The sequence below is a fragment of the Melanerpes formicivorus genome, unplaced genomic scaffold (genome assembly GCF_026170545.1).
Source record: "Melanerpes formicivorus ecotype bairdi unplaced genomic scaffold, bMelFor1.0.p_v2 SCAF_43, whole genome shotgun sequence".
In the NCBI taxonomy this organism is placed as follows: Eukaryota; Metazoa; Chordata; class Aves; order Piciformes; family Picidae; genus Melanerpes; species Melanerpes formicivorus.
In genome coordinates this window covers 3225809-3244493 of record NW_027142395.1, presented here as the reverse complement: position 1 = coordinate 3244493, position 18685 = coordinate 3225809, and the positions used below count along the sequence as shown (strand labels likewise).

Below are 18685 nucleotides of genomic sequence, written 5' to 3'. Positions count from 1 at the left end.
AAGGCAGAGTTGCTGAATGCCTTCTGTGCTTCAGTCTTTACTAAGACTGAACTCCCCTATGAACTCCAGACCCTGGATGAATGAGAAACCTGGAAGGGGGAGGACTCTCCACTAGTCAGTGAAGACTGGGTTAGGGATTAGTTACATAAACTGAATATTCACAAGTCCATAGGCCCTGATGAGATGTACCCAAGAGTGCTGAGAGAGCTGCCTGATGATGTTGCTCTACCATTCGCCATCATTTTTGCAAAGTCATGGCAGGCAGGTGAGGTGCCTGAGGACTGAAGGAAAGCCAATGTCAGCCCAGTCTCCAAAAAGGGCAAGAAAGAGGTTCCAGGAAACTATAGACCAGTCAGCCTCACCTCCACCCCTGGAAAAATGATGGAGCAGCTCATTCTGGAGGACATCTCTAGGCACTTGGAAGAGAAGATGATCAGGAGCAGTCAGCATGGATTTACCAAGGGGAAATCATGCTTGACTAAGCTGATAACATTCTATGATGCCATAACTGAATGGGGAGATGCAGGGAGAGAAGTGGATGTAGTCTACCTTGACCTTAGTAAGGCTTTTGACAGTCTCCCATAACATCCTTGTGAGCAAGTTCAGGAAGTGTGGGATAGAAGAACAGACAGTGAGCTGGACTAGGAACTCGTTACACACTAGAGTCCAAAGAGTGGTAGTCAATGGTGCCAAGTCCAGCTGGAGAGCTGTGATTAGTGGAGTCCCCTAGGGACTGGTGCTGGGACCAGTTCTGTTCAACATCTTTGTCAGTGACACTGGTGAGGGGACAGAGTGTCTGCTCAGCAAGTTTCCTGACCATACGAGACTGGGAGGCTTGGTTGATACATCTGAATGCTGTGTGGCCATTCAGTCAGACTTGGACAGCCAGGACAGCTGGGCAAAGAGGAACCTAATGATGTTCAACAAGGGTAAGTGCAGAGTCCTGCACCTGGGAAGGGATAATAAACTGTACCAGTACAGGTTGGGAGGCAATCTCCTAGAGAGCAACCCTGTGAAGAAGGACCTGGGAGTTCTAGTGGATAACAAGTTATCCATGAGTCGGCAATGTGCCCTTGTGGCCAGGAAGGCCAGTGGGATCCTGGGGTGCATTATCCTGGGGTGCTTTAAGAGGAGTGTGTCTAGCAGATCAAGGGAGGTTCTCCTACCCTTCTACTCTGCCCTGGTGAGACCTCACTTGGAATATTGCATCCAGTTTAGGGCTCCCCAGTTCAAGAGCGACAAGGATCTGCTAGAGAAATCCAATGGAGGGCTACCAGGATGATTAAGGGACTGGAGGACATGCCTTGTGAGGAGAGGCTGAGAGACCTGGGTCTCTTTAGTCTGGAGAAGACTGAGGGGGGATTTGATAAATGTTTATAAATATCTGAGGGCTGGGTGTCAGGAGGGAGGGGACAGGCTCTTCCTCAGTTGCACCCTGTGATAGGACAAGGGGCGGTGGATATAACTACAGCACAGGAGGTTCCACTTCAAGATGAGGAGGAATGTCTTCACTGTGAGGCTCACAGAGCACTGGAACAGGCTGCCCAGGGAGCTTGTGGAGTCTCCTCTGGAGACTTTCAAGCCCCATCTGGATGTGTTCTTGTGTGATATGTGCTAGATTCTATGGTCCTGCTCTGGCAGAGGAGTTGGACTTGATGACCTTTGGAGGTCCTTTCCAACCCCTAATATCCTGTGATCCTGTGAATCATCCCTGTGTTTCTGTGTTCTTTTCATATGGAGTTTTTTTTCTCTGCATCTGATTATTCTCATCCCTCACCCTTCAACAATGTCTTTGTATTTTCTTTTATGAAGGAACAGCCAGTGTTCCAGCTGAGGACTCCACATTTACTAATTTAGTGAGCATTACATCTGCTTTATAAGTCCCTTTCCTTTTTCAGTTATCTTCAGGTGTGGGTTTTTTTGGTTTGTTTTTTTGTTTGCCTGTTTGGGGTGTTGTAGGGTTTTTTTTTTGTTTGTGGTGCTGTAGGGGGTTTTGTTTGTTTGGGGTTTTTTGGTCTTTATGTCTTTCAAAGGATTGCTGCACATTTGCAAAGGCTTTTATTAACCTCTCCACACCAGGAAACTACCCTCTTCCCAACCCTGCCCCCCAGTGCCCCTGCCTTCTGAATATCCCTTTGAGCTTGAGGGACTGCATCACGCTGTTGCCGGATTACTAACCAGTGGGTTCATTTATTTTTCAAACCTAATGTGAACTGTTCCAATCCTGTGTGCTATATGGTACAATTTCTGCAGCAGGAAAGTAATTATTTTTGCAGACTTTCTCTGCTCAGGGGTAGCTCATTAGTATCATCTTGCCTGAAAGCTTCATTCCTGTATAGGATTTGAAATTGTACATTGGAGGCAATATCTACAGAGAGTAGAAACTCAGACTGGGAATGTGGTTTTGAAAACTTGAAGATACATTAGGGGCAATTTTATGTATTACAGGCAGAAGGAGAAATATGAAACTGAGTGTCCCATGACATAGTGAGAGAAAGACTAAACTTAGCAGTTAAAAGTGAGACGTAAAACCTTCATTTTTAAATGTTCTGCAAGGAATAATAATTAACTGAAATGTTATACTTTTCTGAGAGTAAGCCTCTTGCTCATTATATGTGTATCTGGTTGTGAGCCAGTTTTTCCCTGTTTAAATCTTGATTTGTAAAGTTGTTTTGATGAATAAAGGGTGAAGGACAAATCCAAACAAAACTGCTTCTTGATGTGTTTATCTAAGAGGCCCCAGGAAGTGCTGTATATGAGTTCCAGGCCACAGGCTGAAACTGATTTTCATCAATAGAAATGGGAAATGCAATGTAATGAGCCTGCAACTGGTTAAAATCAGACCACTTCTAATTGATTATGCCTGTCTAAAGGGGCTACAATTACAAAGAGATTTTCAGAGTACAGCCCTGCCTAGGCCTTTCCTACATTACAATTATTTTCTGTAAGTGATTTGTTGTCTTCAATTAATAAAATCTGTCTCTTAAAGTGCAGGACAGCCCTTAGGGAATTTACTTCACAAATTCAAAACAATTTAAAATGTCGGATAAGGAAGGCAGGGAGTAATGAATACCAAAAGCATCTTGTCCAGCTAAAAATTTATTGCTGGCCAAATCATGATTATTTGTCTTAAAACAAAACAAACCCCCCATAGTTATTCTGATTTGCTGGTTTATATGGAAGTGTTTCCTGATTCATGTCACTGGAAAAACAGTTTTCTTTCCTTGAGTTAACAGGCAAAGCTAGATCATTTTACCAGCTCCTGATGTGCCTTAGGATCTTCTGCTGTGCAGAGGCAATGCATAATGCCAGGACTATGTAAATTTAGAACATTTTTTTTTAGTCATCAGTTGCAGTTGGAACTCAGAAAAAAAAAATGAAGTAAGCCTTTAAAAAAAACAAACCCTTAACATCTATAAATAACAATACTGTTGCCTGTATTGAGAGCAACCAAAAGTTCTTACCAGATCTAGGATTATTTAATGAGCTAATGTCTATGGTCAATATTACTAATTATTGATAATATCTAGTGAATTAGTTCTTGCAGACCTCTGATATATTATCTCCACTGTAACTGTTTTTGTGGACTTGTAATTACTGATATAATTGCAAGTCCTTGTAATGACAGGACAAGAGGTAATGGCTTTAGGCTGGTAGATTTAGACTAGATATTAGGAAGAAAATCTTTCCAGTGAGGGTGGTGAGATACTGAAACATGTTGTGGAAGCCCCCTCCTTGGAAGTGTTCAAGGCCAGGCTAGAAGGGGCCTTGAGAACCTGGTCTAGTGGAAGATGCCCATGCCCTTGGCAGGGTGGGATTGGAACTAGATGATCTTTAAGGTCACTTTCCACTGAAACTATTCCATGATTCTGTGTCCAGGGCCTTCTCCTGGGGCTAATGGATAGAATAATGCAGCCCCCTTCCAGAAGATTTTATGGTATTTTACCCTAATAGAGAACAGTTAAGTTACTCCTCTAGAAGTAAACCAGCACTGAAGTGCGTGGTAGTATAGGAGTGGGGCGAAGTTCCCAAACTCCACACTTTCCCATCATTACTGGAGGAAGCAAATAACACTTGTTATGGATCTTTGAAGAGGAAAAATGCCACTGAGTCCAGGTTAGCCTTAGCTGTGTTTATAATTAATTACAAATTCATAAGTCTTGATCAACAGGAGTTAGAAGGAAAGGTCTATCAAGGTGCAGTGCTATAGATGCATGTGTGGGGTTGAGGCTCCACACTTTTCTCTACACTCAAAACTGGGCTTTGCAAGAGACAGAATACCAAACTCCAAACAGTCTCTGCTGGATAAGATTCCTTTGCTGAACATGTGGACTTCTGACAGGACCTATCATAGATATTCCTGCTTTCAGATCCTCTCCTTTAATTGGTGTCTGAAGCTAAACAGTGAGACGAGGGCATTGCTGTGGTCCTGTGGTGCTGGTAATACAGGAGCCAAAGAAATGTGTTGCAGTGAAAGTTCAGATACGGGATGCTCTATCTCTGTAAGAGATGGAGAATGGCACAAGATGAAGTTGTCGCTTTGTTTTCTTCCTTTCTTGAGTCTCAAGACAGTTTTCTAATAGTATTTTGTCAATCCATGAAGGGGAAAATGGATGCAACTTGCTAACATCTCCTTGCCTAATAGCAGTGTGTTTTACTGAGGGCTGCTTGCCAAAAAATGACACTTGTCAATAAAGTGTTACGTTGAGCCCACAAAGCCCATTGACATAGAACAGAAGTCAAGGGAAAGATGAAAGAAAAATTTCCTAAAGATAATTGTTCCAAGTTGTTCTTTTGTCCTCTCTATATGATGTCAGCCTCCTGGCGGGTTTGGTCTGTCCATCAAGTATAGTGTCTTCAAAACTGAAGTTTGATGGGAAAGAGAAAACATTTAAACAAGATGTCAAATAGGATGACTCTGTGACTTAGGAGAAGATGCCACATGAAGTCTAACCTTGCATTTTTCCTATCTACATTTGAGCTGCAAGAATTTGTAAAAGTTCTTGAGATCAACCAAACTCCAATGTTGTTGTTAAGGGGAACAGTTGCTCAGTCTTTATGTAATTGATCCTGTTCATACAGAGATTGTTTTGATATCAAAATAGACCAGCCACGAGTCTGCTCTGACTAACATATTCCCTCCTTGAGTTTTGCAAAACCTTCCTTTTTTTTACTGTCTCCAAAACAGCTAAAATTTTTGTAGATGTAGTTAATATTCTCAAATTCTGTTCATGAATGACAGAAACAACTGCAAAAAACACTGTGTACTGCACATGTGTGTATGAGATCAGAAACATGAGCACTTAGGTACTACTGTCTGCTGGTTTTGTCCTTTTTTATGCTCTCAAATATATGACCAAATACTGACTGTTCAGTAATACCTTAGTTATTTTTGTCCTTTTTCTTTAGAAGTTTGGAGATAAAAAGGAAAACAAAAGGAAGAAACAGGAACAGGAAGAATCAGGAACAGTGTGGCCAGCAGGAGCAGGGAGGTCATTCTGCCCCTGGACACCGCACTGGTTAGGCCACACCTTGAGTCCTGTGTCCAGTTCTGGGCCCCTTGGTTTAGGAAAGATGTTGAGTTGCTGTCCAGAGAAGGGCAACAAAGCTGGGGAGGGGTTTGGAGCACAAGCCCTGTGAGGAGAGGCTGAGGGAACTGGGGTTACTTAGCCTGATGAGGAGGAGGCTCAGGGGAGACCTAATTGCTGGGAGGTTGAAGGGAGGTTGTAGACAGGTGGATGCTGGTCTCTTCTCCCAGGCAACCAACACCAGAAGAAGACACAGTCTCAAACGGTGCCTGGGGAAGTTTAGGCTGGAGGTGAGGGGAAAGTTCTTCACAGAGAGAGTTGTTAGCCAGTGGAATGTGCTGCCCAGGGATGTGGTGAAGTCACCATCCCTGGAGGTGTTCAAGAGGGGGTTGGATGTAGCACTTGGTGCCATGGTCTAGTAGTCATGAGGTCTTGGGTGACAGGTTGGACTTGATCTTTGAGGTCTTTTCCAACCTTATTGATTCTATGATTGAAAATGTGTTGGTAGAAAGAGTTTGCATTATCCAACTTCTAGATGCTTTGCAATGAAAGCACAAATTGTTTTTTAAGTAGGAAGCTCTCAAATGTTTTGTCTGAATGTTAGGGCTTGCAGGACTGCTCAGTAGCATCTGAAGGCTGTGCTTGTGTTTGGTTTTTTTAATTGTTTTATTTTTTTATTTTGAAAACTAAGTGGTAATACAAATACATTTTTCTGCAGGTGAACTTAAATACTGCTTTGTTTAAATGGTAAGAAGTGGACAGGAATAACTATATTGACTATTTTAGCCACCCTTCAGCTTTTAACTACCTGAAGGGAGGTTGTAGCCAGATGGGAATTGGTCTCTTCTCCCAGGCAACCAGCACCAGAACAAGAGGACACAGTCTCAAGCTGTGCCAGGGGAGGTTTAGGCTGGATGTTAGGAAGTAGCTCTTCACAGAAAGAGAGATTGGCCATTGGAATGCACTGCCCAGGGAGGTGGTGGAGTCACCATCACTGGAGGTGTTTAGGTAGAGACTGGATGGGGTGTTTGGTGCCATAGTTTAGTTGATTAGATGATGTTGGGTGATAGGTTGGACTCAATGACCTCGAAGGTCTTTTCCTACCTGGTCCATTCCATTCCATTCCATTCCATCCATTCCATTCCATTCCATTCCATTCCATTCCATTCCATTCCATTCCATTCCATTCCATTCCATTCCATTCCATTCCATTCCATTCCATTCCATTCCATTCCATTCCATTCCATTCCATTCCATTCCATTCCATTCCATTCTTTACTTAGATCCCGAAAAACTGTGGCTGAGCAGTAACTTGAACAGAAATACTAGCTGCTTGTTAATGCATGTTTTGTCTATTTGATCTAATTAGCTTACACTTAAATTCCATCTGAACAGACTGAAAACAATATTTGTGATGTCAGAAATGATACAAACTTTGTGTGCCAGGGTATGGGCTGTGGCACTTGGACAATGTTGTGATTTTGACTCAAGGAATGTAAAAATTTGGAATGTATTTATAGACTCATCTAAATGGCCTCTGCCTGCTGACATGAAATGAGTAAAAATTCTGCCAACTAATATTCTAAAGCATTGCAGACAGGAGGAGAATGAAGAGGTTGAGAATGGGATTGCTGCATGTACAGGAGACAAGGAGTAACTGAGAGTTGCATAGACAGTAAAATGCCAGAGGCAGATCTAATGAGTGATGTACTGTGTTAAGTGGCCCCAAAGAGGAACAAAAGTGAGTGCAAGATAGAAGGACAAAACAAATGGACTGAGGCTGGAAGGAATAAGTGTTGTGAAAAAGCAAGTGGAAGTGTTCACTATCAGCAGGCTGTTAAGGAGATGTTGGAGGCAGAACTCATGGCCCAGATGAGGGAGGAGGAAAGTAAAAGTGTTTTCAGAAAGCTCATGGAGACACAGTGAAAGGAGGGTGGTGGTGAACCATATTGCTGAATGCTGTGTTGAACAGGGAGTATGGAAGGATGTTAAAGAAGTGACACTATGGGAGACTGAAGTCGACAGTGTTTGTTAGTGTTAGCAGTTAAAATTCTGCTCCCCTGTGAAGACAGACTGCTTGTACTTAGGAAAGCTTGGTTCAGGTTCTCTTCAGATTCTAGTATGTACTACTGGCTGACTTGCACTGTCTCCATGGGCTTTATGGTTTTATGTACATTCTAAAGAAGTGGAAAATGCAGTGCTGTACCAGAAAGAAGGTATGAGAGAAACAGCAGTCTCTGTGTCCAGATCAAATGAGTTTTAATTTCATAGTATCATAGTATCAGTCAGGGTTGGAAGGGACCACAAGGATCATCCAATTCCAACCCCCCTGCCATGGGCAGGGACACCCCACACTAGATCAGGCTGGCCAGAGCCTCATCCAGCCTGGTCTTAAACACCTCCAGGGATGGGGCCTCAACCACCTCCCTGGACAACCCATTCCAGGGCTTCACCACTCTCATGGTGAAGAACCTCCTCCTCACCTCCAGCCTGAATCTCCCCACCTCCAGCTTCATTCCATTCCCCCTAGTCCTATCACTACCTGAGATCCTGAGAAGTCCCTCCCCAGCCTTGCTGTAGGCCCCCTTCAGATACTGGAAGGCCACAATTAGGTCACCTTGGAGCCTTCTCTTCTCCAGACTCAACAGCTCCAACTCCTTCAGTCTGTCCTCATAGGAGAGGTGCTCCAGCCCTCTGATCATCCTCATGGCCCTTCTCTGGACATGCTACAGCATGTCCAGATCCCTGTTGTAATAGGGGCTCCAGAACTGGATGCAGTACTCCAGGTGGGGTCTCACCAGAGCTGAGTAGAGGGGGAGGATCACCTCCCTTGACCTGCTGGCCACACTTCTCCTGATGCAGCCCAGGATCTTGTTGGCTTTGCAGGCTGCAAGTGCACATTGAGAGCTCATGTTGAGCTTCTTGTCCACCAGCACCCCCAAGTCTCTCTCCTCAGGGCTGCTTTCCAGCCAGTCACTGCCCAGCTTGGATTTATGCCTGGGATTGCCTTGACCCAGATGCAGAACCCTGCACTTGGTCCTATTGAACCTCATGAGGTTGGCTTGTGCCCACCTCTCCAGCCTGTCAAGGTCCCTCTGGATGGCCTCCCTTCCCTCCAGCGTGTCTGCTGCACCACACCGCTTGGTGTCATCAGCAAACTTGCTGAGGGTGCACTCAATGCCACTGTCCATGGCACCCACAAAGATGATGACCAAGACAGGTCCCAGGACTGATCCCTGAGGGACTCCGCTTGTCACTGGCCTCCACTGGGACATGGAGCCATTGAGAGCCACTCTTTGGGTGCGGCCATCAAGCCAGTTCCTTATCCATCTAGTGGTCCACCCATCAAACCCATGTGTCACCAGTTTGGAGACCAGGCTGTGGTGCGGGACAGTGTCGAAGGCTTTGCTCAGGTCCAGGTAAATGACATCAGTTGCTCGCCCCTCTTCTATTAATTTCTCCTTCTCTTTTGAAAGCTTTCCATTATACTGTAGAGATTGCAATGGGATGCTTCTGTCTTTAGCAATTTATTATCTGTGTATTCTGTTAATCACTCATGTTTATAGTTTTTAATTGTATCGTAAATACTGACGCTTCATTTCTTACGTCAAAGATGTTGCACATGTCTTTAAAAGAAAACATCCTGCTTAAAACATCCCCTTCTCTAGCTATCATAGTTCTGCTTTTCCATTGTCTTTGTGGTTTTTTTTTTTGTTTGTTTTTTTTGTTTTGTGTTGGTTGGTTGGTTGGTTTGGTTTGGTTTTTTCCATTTACCACTGACATTGCTTTACCCACTTTTAATAAAAAGTGAATATGTAAAAGAAATTACTTCTCCTTAATATCTGCCTGGGAAAATACCTTCTTGGCACTGATTACCTTTGTGGCAGCTTAGGCTGGGTGCCTCCTGTTACTGCCACATAAGTTACACCTCCAGTGTCCTGAGTGTCCAACCCAGTAAGGTGGACACAGGAAACAGCCTATTTCTACTCATAAATCCTGTGCCCTATACATTCACCTGCAAAGTCTTTCTCTTCCTCTTTCTTCTCTCTCTGCTCCCATGGGATATGCTCCCTATTGGGTAATGGTGGGGGAGTATTTCAGGTCTCTCAGGCCTGGCTAAACCTAACGCCAGGAGGAGAAGGTGGTGGGAGCAGTCTCAGACCTGGCCAGCCTGAGACTAGCCTAGCTGTGGTGGGGGGTGGGGAGGAAGAGCCGTGGGGGTTTTGGGTATACTCTCAGGTGGGGAGAAGGGAAGTGTCAGGGGGCCTTTGGGTGTGATGTAAGGGACTCTGTATGCTTTGGGTTATCTTTGCCACTATGCTTTGTAGTTTCTGTAAAACACCAATTGCTTCTCCATTCAAACTTTCCATCGCTATCCGATCCATTGGTGTGAGTGCCATTCTCTTGTCCCTCTTGGGGTAACAAAGGATATGTCCGGCTCTAAACCAGGACAACCTTTCAGCCTTTTGTCTATTTATGTGATCTCTTCAGAGACCTTTGGATAGGTGGTATTTTGTGCAAAGGATTTTAACCTTAGTCCATAAATAATTGCAGCTTCTTGCAAGTCTTGGCGAATGATACTGTGAGTTTTGATGCTTGGCCCTTCTTCCCATAACATTGTGCTGCAGACACAGTAGCATTTCCTTGCTGCTCTTGTAATGTTTTGTCTGACTGTGCAGTGTCAGTAAGGAAGTTGGTAATAATTTATCCCCTCTTTCAATTATTTTTTTTTCTCTTCTGGAGCCTTGAGTGGGAAGATGGAAGCATGAATGCTTGAAGGGCTGCATACAGAATTTGATCTCAGTATTTATCTAGAAGTGTGCAAATACTTAGATGTATCATAATCACAGGTACAGGATAAAAAGCCACTCACATAGTATACTTTTGATGATGCAGAAAGTTGTCCAATTGGCACTAGACTAGACATCCACTATAAAATTACCTAAATCCAATGGAAATACATGATCAGTCCTGTCCATCAGCTGGCAAGGTAATGAAACAAGTTTAGGGTTTTAATATATGAAAGGAACTCAGATGATTTTAACTTCTGTCATTGTGGAACATACTGTAGAATCTCTGAAATGAAAGATCACCTGAGCTATTATCTGACAGTTTGTTAATCCCTGAGCATAGAAGTTTTTCTGTCCTTCCTGTTTGTAGCTGCTTACTTTGGGAATGGACTATTAAGATACTGCCAGTCTGCCACTGAAGGGAGGAGCATAAGAAAGCCTTCAAAAGAAAGGTTTTTGAGCTGGCTAAACTTTGATGAGAACTTACAGCTAGAGATTTATCAGGTCTTCTGATTCCATTCTGCTCCTCTCCTGTCCTCTTTATTTTCAGATGATGAAATACCATTTAACTTTATATAACTTAATACCATTTAACTTTATATAACTTGTTGTAAACATAATTAGATTACAAATAGGATTAAAAGAAAATGAGCCTAAAACCTAGATGATGTGACATAGAGGTTGTATGTATATCTCAATCTAATGGACATGAAGGGATTGAGGAAGACTCTGGGATATTAACGCACTGTGTTCAGGAGAACCAAACTGTTGTGTATGGTATGTCCCTTCCTAGAAGAGAGCCTTCCTGTCCCACAAGTGAAGCAATCCTTGAGGTGGAAAAAATAAACCCAACCAAACAAACAAAATTCACTTAGTTCTGTGGGGGCTATTTTGTATCCCTTAGCATCCTGGACCTGATTGCTGTTTGCAAGGATCCTTGTCTAGTCATTAAAAAATGGTTCTTCCTTCTCACAGCAGCTGGTTGTTCAAACTGTACAGTGATTTTTGTTTGTAAATAAAAGTATGTCTTTACTGTATCTTAACTATAGACACAGACATTTACTTTGGGAACCAGTGGGGTTTTTTTGCTTTAGTTGGGTATTTTAATGTAAGCCAAAGAAGAGAGTTTACTTAAGAAGAAGAGAAAACATGTACATGAAAGCCAGGAAGGATTTGTTAGTGATAAAGTTGAAAGCAGGAATAGTTCCACTGCATTGTAATAATTCAGGGGATTTCTTTGCCTTCGCTACATATTTGTGGGGGGAAAAAAAAAGAGCATGTGGAGCACAAGATGAATGCAGTAGGAGTTTCTTTATGGTGTGCTGAGACTAGGCACATATTCAGACAGACTTATTTTGCTGACAGCCTTGCTGTTGAGACATCTCTTTTTAGAGAGACTTTCTGTAAAATAGATGAGCCATGGTGTCCAGTCTTGCACGATTACATGAGAAAACCAGAAGTCATCCAGAAGGCTTCCAAACTATCCAATATGTACAGAAAAAGGATCTGTGGCAGGAGACTCTTGTATCACACTCTGCAAATGAGTGGGTCTAGGAGTGAATACCTCTGCCTTGTTTTTATATGAAAATAATTTTACCTCTTCAGAGATGAAGACACAGTGAAGTTATGCTGGCCTTGCAAAATTCAAGTGAAGGTTCACTGAAGTGGATTAGAAACTCAGTTCATGACCAGCTTCTGGAGTCAACATAAGAATCAATATTCTCTCTGATGTTAGAATGCAGGCTGTAGCAAAGTTGGCAGTGTTGACACCACCAAAATGAGAGACAGCCTCCCCCTTTTGCCTTAATGTTTGTCCCTGTTTTTTCCCCACTTGATACTGCTCTTCCTTGCCTGGCCCTAGGGCTTTGACCCTTCCATCCTGTTGGTTTTCATGTTACTGCTTGCACATAACAGTAGCTATACCTCACTGTAAAGCAACAGTGATAGGAAATACAAGCACTTCTGCTGAAATGCAGCTGAGGAGGGAAGCATGCAGGAAGCCAAGAGGGTTCTGGACTCTAAAACTGAATCTGGTTCTCTTCTCAAACTGAGGTACTTGAACTTTAAACTTTTCCTTTCAACTGACTGGGATCATTGCTGTTGTTAAACTGGTGTCTATGGAGTCAGGCTGTGTAATAACTTAAACAAAGGCCTAATCCCTCTTCAAGTCAGCCAGACAGTTCAGAAATTAGGGAGTTCTGGCAGCTGGATACTTGTCGTGTGACATAGGCATTAATGCTGGTTTATGCTAGGATGCCAGGAAGTAATGCCAGTCTGTGTGAAGGGCTTTTATCAAATGTAGCAGGTAAAATACACAAGCTTGCATGTTAGCAGATGGAAGCCATCTGTGCATGGTGAAGATTATGCTGTGACATAGGCTAGCAGTGATATTGCAAGTTTCCTCGACTGCATCAAACCATTCAGAAAAGAAACTGTAGTGAGAACATGAATGACAGATCTAATGGTTAGCTAATGTGCCTGAAAATATTTTTCAAATACCAAATTTCTTTTAAACTTGTCCAGATTCATTCACAAAATGCTTCTGTCTCACATGCTAGACAGTGTACAACCATGTCAAGTTTCTATGTGAATGTCAAGCAAATTAAGATGACTTTGGAAGAATTTGAATATCGAAGGGCAAGATATATATCTGTAAATAGAAGGCTTAGTGAAATGTCTTCAAAGGCAACAAAATGAATCCATATTTGTGTTGCAGATTCATGTCAAGTTCAGGAATAGAATAGAATAGAATAGAATAGAATAGAATAGAATAGAATAGAATAGACCAGACCAGGTTGGAAGAGACCTTCAAGATCATCGTATCCAACTCATCATCCAACAGCACCTAATCAACTAAACCATTCAACCAAGCACCCTATCAAGTCTCCTCCTAAACACCTCCAATGATGGTGACTCCACCACCCCCCCGGGCAGCACATTCCAATGGGCAATCACTCTCTCTGTTGAGAGATTGCCAATGGGCAATCACTCTCTCCTAACATCCACTCTGAACCTCCCCTGGCACACCTTGAGACTGTGTCCTCTTGTTCTGGTGCTGGTTGCCTGGGAGAAGAGACCAGCCCCCACCTGACTACAACCTCCCTTCAGGTAGTTGCAGAGAGCAAGAAGGTCTCCTCTGAGCCTCCTCTTCTCCAGGCTAAGCAACCCCAGCTCCCTCAGCCTTTGGACCAGGCTTTTAGTGGTACTCATTGCTTAATCATAAACAAAAAAGGTGTATGGCAATGAACTGTCTTCTTGAAGACACTGAAGAAATCTAAATTTGCTTTCATCTTTCTTACTTTCTTTTAATGGACTTTGACATTTTGGCACAGGTGACAGACATACAAGTATTGTATAATTTTTTAAGTTGTTTGGGGCTTTCATCCCTAGGGTTGAACAGTTTATAACTTCCAGAAGAGTCTGTGTTCTCATTTATTTAAATAGGAAGACGCATGATATCTAGGAAAGCAAGTTTATAGTTTAGAATCAGTTAGAAAAAGAGGAGAACTATGTCTGCATTTCATGCCTGAATTTACTTTGTGGTAACTTTTGCATAACAGATGTTTCTCAGTTTCAGAATCTCTTCACGGTCTTCATCAGTTTGTCACTTATTTTTATTCTCATTTCAGGAATGCAATTGTTTGGATTTTGGGAAGACATGAACAGAATTATTTCAGATTCTGAACTGGTGTCTGGTATTCCCTACTCATCTGCAGTTCCAGGACTGATACAATATCTTCAGAGCATCACCAAACTTGCGATATCAGTGCTGTCAGTGACTGCAGGTCGTGACATCCACAGCAGAGGTTCATGTTCTGCAAAGCAAGTAGGCCAGCCGTCATTGTCCATAGATCAGCTGCTTCACTGTGAGTTTCATGAGGTACGTCTGCTTGCGTTGGAAGCAGTACTGCTCTGGTTGAAGCAAATAAATTCCAAGCAGGCAGCAGAAGAAGAAGGAGGTGTACTGTGTCTACTTACTGATTTGGAAGGCACTCTTCTCACAATGGCTCTGAAGGAAAACAATCTCCAATGTTTTTGCAAGGTAGGAGGGTGCTATTTTTATTGACATGTGATATCATAGTATCAGTCAGGGTTGGAAGGGACCACAAGGCTCGTCCAGTTCCAAGCCCCCTGCCAGGGGCAGGGACACCCCACACTAGATCGGGCTGGCCAGAGCCTCATCCAGCCTGGTCTTAAACACCTCCAGGGATGGGGCCTCAACCACCTCCCTGGACAACCCATTCCAGGGCTTCACCACTCTCATGGTGAAGAACTTCCTCCTCACCTCCAGCCTGAATCTCCCCACCTCCAGCTTCATTCCATTCCCCCTAGTCCTATCACTACCTGAGATCCTGAGAAGTCCTTCCCCAGCCTTCTTGTAGGCCCCCTTCAGATACTGAAAGGCCACAATTAGGTCACCTTGGAGCCTTCTCTTCTCCAGACTGAACAGCTCCAACTCCTTCAGTCTGTCCTCATAGGAGAGGTGCTCCAGCCCTCTGATCATCCTCATGGCCCTTCTCTGGACACCTTCCAGCACGTCCAGATCCCTGTTGTAATAGGGGCTCCAGAACTGGACACAGTACTCCAGGTGGGGTCTCACCAGGGCTGAGTAGAGGGGGAGGATCACCTCCCTTTACCTGCTGGCCACATTTCTCTTGATGCAGCCCATGTTTTCACTGAATAATATTCCTTGTTTTTAAAAAATGTATTTCAAATGTGCATGATGTTTTTTAAAGACTACATAAGTGTTTTTTTTGTTTTTTTTATGTTTCACACTAAACAGAAGCTGTGTGCATTCTCTAACAGATGTTCTTGCATAGAAGCAAGGACTTCCTGTTTCTTTTTTAGAGTGGTGTTCATGTCATTGTTTTATTGATCTCAAATATATGCATTCATGTTGACATTGTTTGTAAATTCTTTTTTTTGTGAACTGTATGTGCAGGTGCTGGAAGTTCTTTATAACATAGATCTCAGAAATGTGCTTTCAAAGACTGAATGCTCTACAAAAATGAATCCAAACGAGTTCTTAAACTGGAGTTTAAACATTGTAGATGCCTCCAACAGGTATGGCTTATCATGCTCATTTAAAGTTTGTTAAATACAAGTATTTTAATGCTGAGGCCTTAATTTATTCTTTTTGGGGGCTTTCTGAAGATTTAAAAAATCTGTTTCATGGAAGTGAGTGTGGCTTATTTGAGTAAAGTGAGCACCTGATGAGAATTGTTCAGAGAAGTTAGACATGGATGTGAATTATTAAAAAGGCTCACAAATCATACTGGCAGGCACCTTCTAAATGTCCAGTAATACAGTTCCTGAAGCACAGTTACTCTGACTGTCAGATGATAGCCAGAGAGCATAGCTGTTCCTGAATGGTCACTGGGAAACACCTTAACACATAGAGTTGATGATCCAAACATACACAGACTGTGAATCTGCCACCCAGCCTATCCTGGTTTATCTGCAGACTGTAGAAAGAGTGACAGATCTGATTTCACTTGTTGGATTGGCAGAATATGGTTAACCCTAGTCCTTAGGGTTTGCACTCCTTAGTTGGACTGTAAAGTACGAGAGAAGGCACTGAAAATTTGGATCCAGTTTGTTGTTTGTATTGAATTAGAAGCAGTGTCCCTCCATTCATAATTTTCCAGGCAACCAGCACCAGAACAAGAGGACACAGTCTCAAGCTCTGCCAGGGGAAGTTTAGGCTTAAGGTGACGAGAAAGTTCTTCCCAGAAAGAGAGATTGGCCATTGGAATGTGCTGCCCAGGGAGGTGGTGGAGTCACCATCCCTGGAGGTTTTCAAAAAAGGATTGGACGTGGCACTTAGTGCCATGGTTTAGTAGTCATGAGGTGCTAGGTAATAGGTTGGACTTGATGATCTCTGAGGTCTTTTCCAACCTTCTTGATTCTATGATTCTGTGAATGGATAGACAAGGTTAACTTGTTCAGGCTTTAAGAGTAAGACCATGCTGATTGTTATACCATATATTGCACTGCAGTGTAACCAATGTAGAGTAGTTAGGACAGAGAGTGTAGAACAGAAGTTTATAGCAGTGCACATTTGTTGCTGATTTACACTTAATTTTTCAAGTTTAAATGATGATGTGAAATGTTTATTTCTGGAATTAATTAAGATACTTGTGTTAAAATAACACTGACTGGTGTGGTCAGAGCTAAATAGCTGAGTAGTAGGCCTTATGCTCAGGTGTTGCCATTCACCACCGAGAGACCAGTCCTTCAGGAGCCATGGTGCCAATCACCGTGTCGTTAGATGCTGCTAGGCAGCATGGGGGCTCAGGAGCCAGCTATTGGTGTGTTCTGTATAAGTAACATTTCTAGCAACTGTAGGAGAGATACTCCTAGAGCTTAACACCAGCTTGAAGAAATGTTTGTGTTTATAAATTAAAATAATGTCTGGTTTGTTTGCCTTGGCTTCAGTTTTCAAGTGTGTTTTTCTATGAGAAGTCTGCAGGTAGAAAATAAATGACAAGAGAAGTGAAAGGAAGAGCACAGTGCATTTGCATATTGACTGAAAACTTGACCAGTATCAGCATCTGTAATGTAAAAATTCTGAATGCTTAGCTTGCAAAATAGCCACTGGCAATAGTCAGGAATGATTAAGAACTGACCATTTGGAGTTCTTTTCTATAATGGCAGCTTTTTAATAATTGCAGAAATAGCTGATTTTTTACATGGCTTTGCCTTGTTTTCTCAGCACTGAAGCTCAAAGCATAGCTCTCAAATTTGCTTCCAAGTTGGTTGCCCATCTTTTGCAGAACCATCATCAGGTAAGGGAGAATGGAGTTATTTTATAGTTTTGCAGTTCTAGAGGTTTTGGTGACTGTGGTAACATGATTGTATTAGATAGAAGCCTCATGCTTGTGTTTTCTTGTGTTACTGCACCTTCTCTGGTGTTGTGTCTACCTCTCGAATACACTGTCACATTCTGAAATGAAATGGCTATGATTATCATCTCAGTATATGCCTCCCAAGGCAAATTAAATACCTAAATAAAATTTTGTGATGGATTAATTTCAGCTTCTGAGAGCATCCAAAATAATCACTATAATGTGGAAAGAAAAGTGCCTACAGTGATTAGCACATGTAGTGAATCCAGGCCAGTTACTAAAGTGCAGCTTTGTTGTGGTTTCTGTTCACTGGGGAGCCATCAGGAGAGCAGATCTGAGGGGAAGGCGTGAAGCTGAAGCAGTGGCTAGGTGCATTTCCCTTCCTCACAGTGAGCAGGATGACCCTGCCAAGTCTTAGCCTGAAATCACTGTCTGAGCACAGCAGCCTGTGCCTGTTTTATGTGTGGAGTTTCTCATTGAATTTCCTATTTCAATCTGTTTGAAAAACATTAAAGTATAATCACCCTTGTAAAATTCACGGCTCTGTTCTCCATTCCTGTTTGTCGTATATTTAATTTACATTTATACCAGCACAAATTACTGGCTCAGATTTATTCTCATTTTAAATTGTCAGCTAGTGATGTCACATATGTATGCATAGGGCAGTGCTAAGGCAGCTTTAAGTGCTAAGACAGTTTCAATTTTTATGTTTTTCAAAGACACAAAGCCACAAAAGCCTCTTAATGGGTATCCGGTACCTGAAGGGGGCCTAGATGAAGGGTGGAGAGAGACTGTTTACAAAGGCCTGTAGTGACAGGATGAGGAACAATGGCTTCAAACTGGAGAGCAGATTTAGATTGGGTGTTAGGAACAGTTTCTTTACCATGAGGCTAGTGGAACACTGGAACAGGTTGTCTGGGGAGGTGGTTGGGGCCTCACCCCTGCAGATATTCAAAGTGAAGCTTGACGGGGCTCTGGGCAACCTGATCTAGTTGAGGATGCCCCTGCTTACTGCAGAGGGGATTGGACCTGATGACCTTTAAAGGTCCAGCACAGACCATTCTATGATGTAAAAACAGACAAAATTATTATGATGTCTTCTACAGTGAAGATTTTTCTTCTCTTACATAGCTGCTATTTTTTTATTGGATGTGCAGCAGAATTGATTCTTGTTGTATGCTAATAACCTTGTCTCATTATTATATTAAAAAAAAAGAAGTCAGATTTCACACAAGAATTTAGAATTTGAATTTTGTTGTTAAATCTTTCAGTTTAAGAAAGGCAAAATACAAGGACTTACTCTCTGTTTACAACTTGGGTCTTCTGCTTTGTAAAAGACCAAGTTTTCCATCTGAACTCTTTGGGCTTGCAGTCAGTATTTCCTTCTGTAGAAGGAATTGAGGTCAACTTCTATCTTTCTAGATAATCCACATGTTTGTTCTGGGAAATGATTATTTTTGTTATTTATTTTATTTTTATTTTAAAACCTCTTACAGAATCTGGCCCTGTCCTTTTGTTC

The 18685-nt window shown here is 42.5% G+C and overlaps 1 protein-coding gene across 4 annotated transcripts in view; it reads left to right on the top strand.

Moving 5' to 3' along the window:
* Positions 1-18685, top strand: part of THADA (THADA armadillo repeat containing) — a 183847-nt gene that overhangs the window by 129248 nt on the left and 35914 nt on the right. For 3 of the 4 annotated variants that reach the window (XM_068158835.1, XM_068158834.1, XM_068158836.1), the window contains exons 32-34: positions 13948-14360; positions 15261-15382; positions 17034-17106. In XM_068158835.1, the coding sequence (XP_068014936.1) occupies positions 13948-14360; positions 15261-15382; positions 17034-17106 (608 nt within the window). The remainder of the gene's footprint in view (positions 1-13947; positions 14361-15260; positions 15383-17033; positions 17107-18685) is intronic. The other variant, XM_068158837.1, reaches the window with a different exon arrangement.